At 41.2% G+C, this 12,067-nt stretch overlaps 1 protein-coding gene across 2 annotated transcripts; it reads left to right on the top strand.

Moving 5' to 3' along the window:
- The first annotated feature begins 14 nt into the window (after window positions 1–14).
- On the top strand, window positions 15–10,768 carry LOC119018665 (annexin A2-A-like). Of its 2 annotated transcripts, none has more exons than XM_037096511.1 (13): window positions 15–154; window positions 2,675–2,736; window positions 3,690–3,783; window positions 5,365–5,459; window positions 5,620–5,733; window positions 5,947–6,037; window positions 6,839–6,918; window positions 7,361–7,420; window positions 7,573–7,666; window positions 8,385–8,480; window positions 8,650–8,708; window positions 9,014–9,136; window positions 10,523–10,768. In XM_037096511.1, exons 2-13 carry the CDS (start codon window positions 2,686–2,688, stop codon window positions 10,580–10,582), a joined length of 1,017 nt encoding a protein of 338 aa, XP_036952406.1. In that variant the 5' UTR covers window positions 15–154; window positions 2,675–2,685; the 3' UTR covers window positions 10,583–10,768. The 2 variants fall into 2 exon arrangements, with proteins under 2 accessions (XP_036952406.1, XP_036952407.1); XM_037096512.1 differs by lacking the exon at window positions 15–154 and adding an exon at window positions 1,409–1,469.
- Window positions 10,769–12,067: the final 1,299 nt, after the last annotated feature.

The raw sequence follows: 12,067 nt of genomic DNA, 5'->3' as shown, positions 1-12,067 counted from the left end.
ACTGAGTCATCCAGTGTGTGTGTGTGTGTGTGTGTGTGTGTGTGTGTGTGTGTGTGTGTGTGTGAGAGAGTATTTATACACCACACCCTGTCCTGTCCTGGATCATAACGGAGCTGCTGCTGCTCGCTGCCTCACTGCTGCTGCTCCTCTGAAGGTAAGACAACATGAATCTCTCACCTGCTGCAGTTTGTTTGTTCAGATTTCAGCTGAGAGGAAACAGGACAGAATCATCAGCCCGGCACCTCCAACACTGTGAGGTGGTTATTTTTAGTACTTTAACTGCAAGAATCATCTGTCGACCGAGTCAATCAGAGTCTGTTAAAAGCTAAATCTAACCCGTGAGACTGGCGGGTGTGGCTGGTTAAAGTCGCTCTGCTCTCTGCCTGTAATTACTACAGTATCATGTCGGTGTCACTTACTGCGGGAGGTGATGAAGCGCTGAGCTCGTTATCGTGTTCAGAGTTCATGAGACTCTGCAGAAGTTCATTTCTTCATCTGGAGTCCTGAGAAAAGATGTTAGAGGTCAGATGGGTCCAGAATTTAACTTCAAAACATTCAAAATATGAGTTAACATCAATCAGCATAGAGTGAAGAGACTACAGTGATGAAGTCAGAGACGTCTCTGTTCTGAAGTTAGCATGCTAACAGCTAGCCTCCTCACAGCCCTCTGTATCTCAGAGGTGACAGTCTGACAGCCTGGAGCTTCAGTTCACTACTGAGTCTAATGATCAACAACGTAAACTCATAAATGTGAAGAAAGGAAACATTTTGACTCCTGTTTTCATTCAAGTTTGTGTCTCTGACTGAAGTCAGACCAGTTTAATCTGCTCGTTAACTCGACGTCAGACTCACTTCATTCAAACTGGACACAAACTGAGTCAGAGTCACCAGAACTGGTTTGTCTCCAGTCTTCTCTGGTTCGGTCCAAATCAATCCTCAGTTCACAGTAACGTGAATATATTCTGTCTCTCCACGCTGATGATGTCCGACTCTCTCTCTCTCCGTCCTCTCCTGATGCGTCTTCTGTCCCCGGAGTCACAGTCCTGGTCAGAGCCGCTGTAAATCACCTCTGTAGTGTAAATCACCTCTGTAGTGTAAATCACCTCTGTACTGAGTTCAGTCCCAGTCTGCTGTTCACAGCTGTTCACTCAGAGGCTGCTGCAGTCCAGCACACCTCCTGCACAGCTAACTACACTTAGCTTCATGGCTAACTAAGCTACTTACTAACAGCAGCTAGTCGCTACAGCCAAAGAGTATACTGAGGAGCAGTTAGCAGTTTGCTGTTCACTATAATTTTAGCACTCTCTGTGAACTCTGTCCATTCCTGTCCATGGGGTTGAGTCTACAAATCTAATCATAAACATGCAGGAATCAGAAAAATAATCTGTTATTATTTCTCATAGATGAATTTCTCGACTGAAGGCTTTTATTTTGAAGTCTGCTGGACAGAGCTGCAGGCAGATGATTCAGTGAGTAATTTGTTGCTGCTTGTGACTAAACATTATCTCACAAACCCGTTGAGTTAAATCATGCAGTTGTACATTTGGACAACAGAAATGACCCAAAGTTTAATGTTCCCCTAAACCTTCAAAATAATGTGCTGAGCATAGATGCTGGGATTTTAATTTGAAAATCTGTCATGAAGGAATGAGCGCTGAGGGGAAACACAGCAGACGTTTGGACGGAGAACATTATTATCAACATCGTACTGTGATGAATGCTGGGTCATCAGTGTTTCTGGCTCCATGTGTGCTCCTCCTCTCTGAACCAACCAACACCAGAACAATTCTGTCTGTTGGACAGAACCTCAGCTTCAGGACTGTTTGTGTCAGCTGTTGCTAGGTGATGAAACGCTGACCCTCACACACTTCCTGTTGATATTTTGCAAGAGGGTCAAAGGTTCTCCAGTTCGTCTAAGATGTATCCAGAACTTCACAGTTCATGGGTCAGAAACTGCTTACCTCTTCACAGAAGTCTGGTGTGTGTGTGTGTGTGTGTGTGTGTGTGTGTGTGTGTGTGTGTGTGTGTTACGTAACAGGCTCCAGACCTCTTCAGATCGGTTTGCCTTGTTATCGGTTCTCTTTATCTGCAGCCTCTCCTGCAGACGCACCCTCTGGCACGACACAGGCAATAAATCAAACACACCTTTCTGCAGCTCTAAACATTAACAGATGTTTGTTTGCTCTATTTTAAGTTCATGTGAGAAAGAAGGAAGTGAATGGAGGAGGAGGAAGAGGAGCATGAGGAAGATGAGGAGGTTTAAAAGGAAAAGTTCTGAGCTAACAGTGTTAGCGTGCATCACGTCTGATGTTGGTGCACAAGCTCGACCGCATGTCGAGGGTGTAAATAACGTCTTTTCAGATCAGTTTGGGATCTCGGGGCTGCTGGAGACAGAGATTACACCTTGCTGTGATCCTGCAATTACATTTTGTTAATCAAAAAACACCAAACATTTGCTCATTTCAGGTTCTCAAATGTTAAATTTTACTGCTTTTCTTCATCTTAGATTACATCGAACTGGATATATTTGAGTGATGACGAGACAGCAAGTTGCAGCCCTGATTGGATCAGTAACTGTTGTCACTGTCGACATCTGACTTCCTTAAATTAATTGCAAATGTCTGTCTGTCTGTCTGTCTGTCTGTCTGTCTGTCTGTCTGTCTGGACTCTGCAGGTCGACTCAACATGGCGCTGGTATCTGAGTTTCTGGGCCAACTGACGCTGTCATACGGAGGGGTGAGTCACCTGCTGACATCACAGGAAACAGGAGACAGGACGACTCTACTCTCAGGACGATGCTCTGATAATTCTGTCAGTATCAAATTAATCAACCTCCAGCATCCTGATTCGGATGTCTGCGGACGCTGCTCTAGTTTTAATCTTCTTCAGATTATGTAACTGTGTGAGAGGATCCACAGTGTCGGTGCTCTGCAGGGTTTTACTGCCATCATAAAGCAGGTACAGGTGTGGTTCTGTTCTCCACACACAGTTCACTTGATAAAGGGAAGATGACCCGGCTGATCATTAATCCATTCAGACACTCTGAACACGGAAGAAACAGATCATGTCTGCACATCTGGATGACACATTTTTCATGCTGCTTACACGTTCAAAGTAAAGGCACCCAAACTACTTGGTCAGGTTCAGGGAAACACAAGTTAAAATAGCAGTTTAAATTCAGTACCTGCGTCTTACAGGACTCGAACTCTGGATCGTCCTTGTTATGACTTCTGTCAGCCGAACCGACTGACTTCCTGCTCACCGACCGGCTCAAGTCCTCCAATCTGTCACTTTTTGTTGATTCTTGTTTTCCCTGTGGACGGATGGTGAAGAAGCGTCTTGGTGCTGTTCCACCAGACTGCAGAGCAGCTTCGCTCCTCAGTCCATCCTCAGCACACTGTTCAAGTCTGAATATGACCTGCTGACAGATGTTAAGAGTAGCTATAGTAACCGTATAGAAATATCTTGTTGGTGTTGCTCAGTATTAAAGGTTCAGTATTCAACTGAGACGGTTTGATGACCAGTTAAAACAGACAATCAAACTCTCCTGCATGATTTTAATATTTGCAGATTTGATCGTCATCTTATTGGGCTTTAGGTTTTGTACATGTGTTTTGTTCCACAGAGGCCACCGTACATACGAGTAGCAGCAGACTGTGAGGTGACACTTCTCCTTCTGTCCTCTGTAGGAGGAGGAGCCCACATTCCCCACCGTGGTGCCGGTGCTGGACTTCGACCCGAACAAAGACGCTGCCAGGATCGAGACGGCCATCAAAACTAAAGGTGAGAGCTCAGCCTGCCACCTGCTGGAAGCTTCCACTTATCACAGTGGGTGTTCCTCCGCTGAAGGTTTACTGAGATCAGACAGTCACACTTACAGTTACACTGTACTGTAGGATGGATGTGAACCGCCAGAGGGAGCACGCTGAACCCGCCCCTCAGTTTTCTGTTGTTTCTCTTTTCTATGAAGGAGCCAGAAGTCTGATTTCATCCGTCACAGTCAGATATCAGATTACTGTCTGGCTTCAGTCCTCTGTGAGCTGTTCAAACCATACCAGCATGTTTCTCCTCACTTTGGAAGCTGACTTAAGTTTTAGGAATTTGTCCAGAGATGTAACTTAATCCCAGACTGTGCAGCAGTGAGGGGATTGAACCTGTGAGAGAGACTGTTCACTGTCTGTGTTCACGCTTCCTGTGATAAAACAGGACATCCTGCAGCAGACTGAAGTTTTCTGACCTTTTTAAAAAGAAACAGTTCAACATGAGGAGGTTAAACATGAACAGACGAATGAAGAAGTGAAGCTGCTGTTTTTCTCTGTTCCTCATGAACAGCTGGGAGAGTTTAGTCATGTTATGTAAAACAAAAGAGCTTTGATTTGATCTGTCGTCATGATGGAAACTAGAGCCAGGAGCCGAAAACAGAATACAGTAGATGTCATGATGGGCTGAATCAGCACACAGTACCTTTGGAGTTTCTTCACATGACATGTATTTCATAACTCAACGCACCCAGAAAACGTTACACAGTTCATGTTGTGCATTTTCTGAAAAAGAATTCACTTTGAAACTTGGATTAAATCCTTGAGACCTTACAAAGGTTTACAGCTGAACTCCAAATACTTTTCGATCTACAGTTAATCGTGTCAGTGATTGTCTGCATGTTCAGCCTCACCAGCTTATTTTGAATTGTGTCCTGATCATCACAGAAACCCTGAAGATGATTAACGTTCATTTAAACAGCTGTTACTGAAAGTTCACACAAGTTTGAAATTATTATGGAATATGTGTATTAGCGAAGGAAGTCAAATTAATATTTTGTCCACATCGAACAAGATGACATCATTTTGCCTGCAACCAACCAAATCATTACAATCTGTGACTTCAACATTTCCAGAACCCAACAAAAAAACATATATATATATATATATATAATCTCTTTATATATATGTTTATATATATATATATATATATATTGATCATGTAATGACTGTAAATGATCTTTAAGTTTTTTAGGTTTTTTTTGGATGTACAGGACAAATTTGACCCAATCCAGTAAAAAAAAAGACATTGAAGGCTGAAAAATACACAAACAATCACTGACATGATGACAACATAAATAATATAACAACAGAGATTCTGAAGCAGCATCTGGAATAATTCAAACAGTCAAATCATTTCAGTATTAGCGAGTGTTCAGTGCTTCTTTGAGCTGTATTACAGTTCTGCTCTGCTGCCTCCTGGCCCCGCCCCCTACAGTGATGTCATGGCGTACTATGGTGCAGCTGTCTCATTGGTGGTTGAAATGGAAAGACAAACACTCCAGCAGATTTAAAGAGGTTCAAACATCTGAATTAAATCCTGCAGGTGTAGACGAACAGACCATCATCGACATCCTGACCCGGCGCAGCTACGAGCAGCGGAGACAGATCGCCTTCGAGTATGAACGACTCGCCAAGAAGGTTCAAAATGTTCCTCCTAATAAACTCTGATGTTCTCTGATAGTTTCACTGTGAAGATGTAACTACAGTACAATCTGCCTCACTGCCATCTGATTGTTACTGAGACATTTGAAATGTTTGAGCCCTTGATGAAGGGATTGTGTGGCCCGTACCTCCTCAGGACCTGATCACAGCCCTGAAGGCGGCGCTGTCCGGCTCTCTGGAGGCTCTGATGTTGGGTCTGATGAAGAGCACCGCTCAGTACGACGCCTCCGAGCTCAAAGCCTCCATGAAGGTCAGATTCTCTCTTGGTCGAATGTAGATAAGTACATGTTCTGTAATTAAGTACAATTCTGAAGGGTGTGTGTGATGTCTCAGGCGTCTTGTACAAACTTTCATAGTCTACAAATCATTTCTGGAGCTTTAGAGTAAAACAACGTCGCTGGCTGAGATTTTTGGGAGGTGATGTACCTATTTTGTGGTGGCTCTGATGGTCTTTATGTTTCAGGGTCTGGGAACAGACGAGGAGACGCTCATCGAGATCGTCTGCTCCAGGAACAACGAAGAACTGCTGGAGATCAAGAGGGTTTACAAAGACAGTACGTTTAGAAGTCTTCTTTCAATAATATTCAATAAATATTAGATTAAAAAAAGAAATTACAAACTAGTGGCAGCTGGAATAAACTACAGAACATCAGAAAAACACATGGTGCCTTATGAGTCATTCTGAACTGTGATTCAGCTCAACAATCTGAGGCCTCCACGTGTCAGCTAACAGTCGGTACAGATGACTGTTAGCATTTCTACTAAATCTGACATAGACGAAGAGAGAAGCATTTATTGGAGCCGCTAAATGTGAAATCTCTGTTCTCACAAGTTATTTTAAATCTTTGAATTGTCAGAAAATCACATGTGACTTTTTTACATGATAAATGTAAACAACACAACCTCAGACTTTAACAACAGGATATGTTGATCAAGACCTTCGTCGTAGCTTCGCTGCGTGGTTGGATTTAGGAAAACTGAATTCTGTTAGGAACTTCACATGTTCTGTACATAACTTATGTACAAGACGTAACATCACCACAATATTTTTAAGTTTCAAATCAAATGCAATCTGTACTAGATTAACCAAAAACAGATGTTCCATTTAGTTCAATCCTGATTGAAAAACAATAGCCCTAGAGTTAGCATGCTGATATTTTAAGTTAGCAGTCATTGTGTAAACAGACGCTAGCACCACTTCAAAACTTCTTATATGTTTGTAGCATGTTAGCTAGCTGACATTTGATATGTAGTATCAACTAGCTACTTACTGTATGTGGATAACATTAGCTCCATCAGATTTAATAACCTGACAGCTGTTTCTTTGTGTTAACATCTTTCATTTCTCTCTGAAGTGTTTAAGAAGGAGCTGGAGAAAGACATAGCAGGAGACACATCAGGAGACTTCGCCAAACTGCTGCTGGCTCTGTTTCAGGTAGCCTAGCTTTGATGCTAACTGATTTATCTTCATGTATTGGAAACTGCTGTGATAATGTTGTTTTGCCATTTTTTATGGTTTGTAAGATTTGAAATTACAGAATGAATTGGGATTAATTATATTAGATTCAACTTTATTGTCGTGCACAGTACAAGTACAGAGACAACAAAAAATAAATGAGTGTTATGAGGATTTAATACATTTTCTTATAAACAGTAAATGCTCTGTTTTCTTTTGTATTGTGGAGGTCATGACTCTTTTTTACCCTCATCTTAATGTTTAAGTCTGTAAAATAGTTTTAGGTTAAATTACTTGATAAGAACAGATTTATATTTTATTTATGTCACTGAGTTCATACCAAAAATGACTCAATAATTAATAACTCATTTGAAGGCTTTACATTTTTAATCCTGACATGAATATATTAATTGATCCACAGACGAAGAGAGATGAACCCTCTAATGTGGTCGACTACGAGAAGATCGACGAGGACGCCAGAGTGAGTCCAAACATACAGATATTTACTAAAAGTTTTTTAAGACTGTGATTTGTAAAAGATAAACGTGGATTTCTTTCAAACTCAGTCATCAATAAATTGTATCTCATGAATGTCCATCAATCAATACATTTTGTCACGTGTGAACATTTCAGTGTCTGTATGAAGCCGGAGTGAAGAGGAAGGGAACCGACGTGGGGACCTGGATCTCCATCATGGCGAAGAGGAGCGTCCCCCACCTGCAGAAAGGTGAACTGCACCTACAACACGACACGGCTGACGTCCTCACACACAGGGTCACATTACACCTCATCACCAGACGACCAATCAGAGCAGAGTGTTCAATATTCAATATTAACATTGTTTATGTCCAGTGCTCAGTGTCCTCTATGTTCAGTATGACTCAGAGTTATTTTATGTCCAGTGCAAATGTTTTTGTTTTTTTATGTCCACAAGAAATGTTATTTCATGTTCCGCACGTTTTTGTATCAATGACAATGTTTTTTTTTAAAAAAACTTCAAATAACAGTGTTTCATTTCCAATATCAGCATTTGTTTGTGCTCAATACCAAAATGTTTAATATGTTTAACTCGATTTAATAAGTCCAGTGAAATATTATTTCTCTTAAGACGTTTTTGTTAATGCTCAATATATATTATTTTTATTAACAATGTCAATATTTTCTTATCTAAGTGCAAACAGATGTCCAAGTCTTTTTATATGCATTACTAAACAGTACATGTATAATGTCATTTTGTTTTTATAACCTTGAAGTCCAGAGGCGACATTATTTAAATTCTTGTTTTCTGACACATCTGTGTGTGATAATCCCAGTTTGGTTTAGGTGGGACAGACTGTGTGACAGTTAATTAAGTGGTAACTTCTCTCTGTTTGTCAAACAGAACTCTGGCTTTGATTTAATTTGACATGCTGAGTCTTCTGACATGTTTGTGTTTGTGCTGTCAGTGTTCGAGCGGTATAAGAGCTACAGTCCCTACGACATGAAGGAGAGCATCAGGAAGGAGGTGAAGGGAGATCTGGAGAAGTCTTTCCTCACGCTGGGTAAGAAATGCCACATCAGAGGTTTTTAAAGGACTATTCCACAGTGATTTTAGCTCCTGGTTATCAGTACAGCACTCTGATCATCAGTGGATTGGTACTCGATGATGACAGGACAGTTGGTGAAGACATCAGGAAGTTTATTAAATGTCCGTCTCTCTTCTCTTCACAGTCGAGTGCTTTGAAAACAGGCAGCTGTATTTCGCCAACAGACTCAGTGAAGCCATGAAGGTACGCTGTCACACTTTGTTTAGTGGTAGAAGTCATTAAGCACATTTACTCAAAAATTACAATTAAATATCATTTTCCTGTAAATGGCTATTTTACATGAGTCATTTTGCTTTCCGCACATGAAGCATTTTTAAATGCAAACACTTTTGTACCTTTACTGAAGTAAGATTTTAGTATTATCTCTACACAACTTTTAAGTTACTTCTAGTTATTCAGCAGTGATAATATTGTACACACCGTGTGCTGTCAGTCCGTCTCCTCTGACGTCTGTCTGTCCTCCATCTTGTTTTCCTGTGTCTCTGCAGAGTAAAGGAGCGAAGGAGAAGGTGGTGACCAGGATCATTGTTTCTCGCTGTGAAGTCGACCTGATGAAGATCAGAACAGAGTTCAAGAGGCAGCACAAAAGATCCCTGTACCAGACCATCGCTGTGAGTACCTGTGTGTCTGTGTGTGATGGACAAACTTACTGTAATCTCCAACACAATAAATGGCCACTGAACACACCAGAGAGAAGTTCTGTACAGACAGAGTGGGAAATAATCCCACAGAAACATTTGTGTTTGTATTTATTTCCTGAATGAACTCTGTAAACACTTTAAATAAACACTTTCAGAAGTTCTTTATTGCTGCAAATAAGAGTCAAACATCAGCAGCACATAGATGATGAGTGAGTCTCTCCTCATCCTTTATAACAGTAGAAAACAATACACACCATTGTAGCAGGCACAAGGTTCCATGTGAACTCAGGTGAAATAACACTCTCACTATCTCCACATCCACCACAGCTGATGTCATACATCAACCGTCAGAACACAAATCTCCAGGAGAAGTTACATGGAAAGGTTACAAAAATACTCCTAAGGATGAACTTAACCATGACTGACTTCTTATCTGTTAGGTTTTTTTTTTTTTACAGCCCTCTGTATATGCTCTGCAACCATATAACTGTCACAAGACAGAAGCCGTGCAGGAGGTTTTCATTCTACACTTGTTAAGTTTTATATGCAAAAACCACATCAACATAATAAAGGGACATTTGAGAATTTCCTTCACATGATGTCAGAATGAAAATATTCTTGTTTAACAAAGAATTCACATATGATTGACAGCTGCCTCATATGGCATCCATTCAGCTATACCTCAGAAATCAACAGTACACAAGATGCAATATGCACATGAAGGGTGGGAGCAGTGTAGCGTCAGTATGAAGATGAGTCAGGATCAGTTATTACGTCAGCAGCAGCAGACGGCAAGATAACATGAGCCTCTGTTATCTTATCTAAACGGAGGTATCCTCCAGTAACACCCACAGTATAAAGGCGAGTATGTGACAACTACGTTCAGGGAAGTCTCAACAAATGTGTTGTTAGAAAGCAATTATAACTTCGGCCTTACAGCTGTGATTTAATTTATTATTATTTCTGAATTTATAAAAAAAGTCAGAATCCTAAAAAAACAAGTTTTCGATCATTACAAACATGTTGACTTCAAAATACAAGTTTTCGACACTCAACATTGTTATGATGTGTGAGTTGTGTTTGTAGTCAGCAGCTACGTTACATCTGACAAACTGTTACCGCCTGAGATTTGTATTTACCACAGTGAAACTCTGGGGGTCCAAATCTCACAAAAAGACAATTTCATTTCAAATTTCGAAGAGATGAAAGTCAAACAGCTGCACTGAAAAAAATGTTTCCCACAAATTAACAGATCAGTTATGATACAATAATGGATTATTAACATTTCTACACAGTAAGTATTTTAATAAAACACGTTAACTTTATTGATCCTGATGATGTGTTCGTGTTTTTCAGGAGCACACTAAAGGAGATTACCAGAAGGCTCTGCTCAGTCTGTGTGGAGGAGATGACTGAAGCCTCGACTGTCTGGACTCTGTTTCCCAGAAGGCCACGGGGTGTTTTTTTTTTTTTTTGAATATCCGCTGACTGCAGGTCTACGTACAGTATTAGAGCCTTTTTGTTTTTACTTCCATAGAAACACGTCATGTCACCTCGTCTCTCTGACCAGCTTCAGTTGTGAAATAAAAACCTTTCACTGTTTGTTTGCTGTTTGATGAAACAACCTGCAGGGGAAGGCAGAGACACACTCATTTACTGAGTTTATTAAAAGCATTTAGAGACGTTAGAAACTCTTCAAGATTGTTTCAAGAAATATATGATAAAATGTTGCTAATGAAAGTCAGAATCAGACACATGACTGTGCAGATTGACGGTCAACAGAGAACTTTGATTTCAGAAGCCAAATAAGTTGCGTTTTAGAGACACTAAGGAAAAAAGTGAGTGGGAGCTGAACTTTGGATAAAGTGGTTCAGTGAATCCCCGCGACCCTGCAGAGGATTAAGCGGCATACATATAATGTACAGATAATGGATGGATGGATGGATGGTTCAGTGAATGTGGTTTTGAAGGTGTGGATGTGGATGAGTCTGTTAAAGTGGAGCTGGTAGAAGGACACAGTGCCAGCAGGCCAGTCCACATACACTCCTACTCTGAAAAAGAGAGAGCGGTACAGGAGTAAAAAGAGGACCAGGAAAAGGAAGGGGGAGAGGGGTAGGAGGAGCAGGGTAGCAATGTCTAGGGCACGGAAGAGAGAGTACGAAATGAGGATATAGGCATGGAAGATGAGGAGGATGAAGAAGAAGAAGAGGCGGAGGAGCATGACAGATGTGCCAGAGAAGGGAAAGGGCAGGCTGGCGTGGTTGACGGGGGTGGATGTTATCCCAGTATTATCCCTGACAGAGTATTTACCATGTTCAGAGTAGAACAGACTCCAGGTCTGACTGTTCTCCCCCCTGTAACCCACTGACACATCAACTCCTTCAAACCAGCACGACTCCCAGTAACAGCAACCAGTCACACCATTAGTAAACAGCAGCTGAATCTGCCTAGATGATCCTCCCTCGCATGCTCCGCCTTCCTGTTGTCATCAGACAGTTTGAATTTACTGTCCATTGTGTTACTGTTGACTTCCAGTTCACAGGCATCTGATGGAGGGAACAAGACGCAGAACAGTTGCAGGTTATTACCGTTTTATCAAGTTTACAACTTTACTTCGTGGACGTATTTATGACATATCGTTTTACTTATTTTTTCATCAACAAGCACAGAGTTAAAAGGTGGCAGCTGCTGGAGCAGGTGATTCATGTACTGGAGGCTTAAAGCCGTTTTTCACCAGTGTGATGAGATAATGTGATGCAGCAAAGCAGAAAATCTGCATTCAGTTTTTCTGTATGACACCTGTGAACAGTGGGTCTAACGTGAATAAGTTGTCGCCCCCCTCCCGGTTTGTCAAAATGTTAATAAGTACACGTGACAATGAGATGTGATCACAGCACACAG

Source organism: Acanthopagrus latus, chromosome 4 (genome assembly GCF_904848185.1).
Source record: "Acanthopagrus latus isolate v.2019 chromosome 4, fAcaLat1.1, whole genome shotgun sequence".
Lineage (NCBI taxonomy): Eukaryota > Metazoa > Chordata > Actinopteri > Spariformes > Sparidae > Acanthopagrus > Acanthopagrus latus.
Note: the sequence above shows the minus strand (reverse complement) of the source record. Positions and strands in the feature narration are given on the sequence as shown.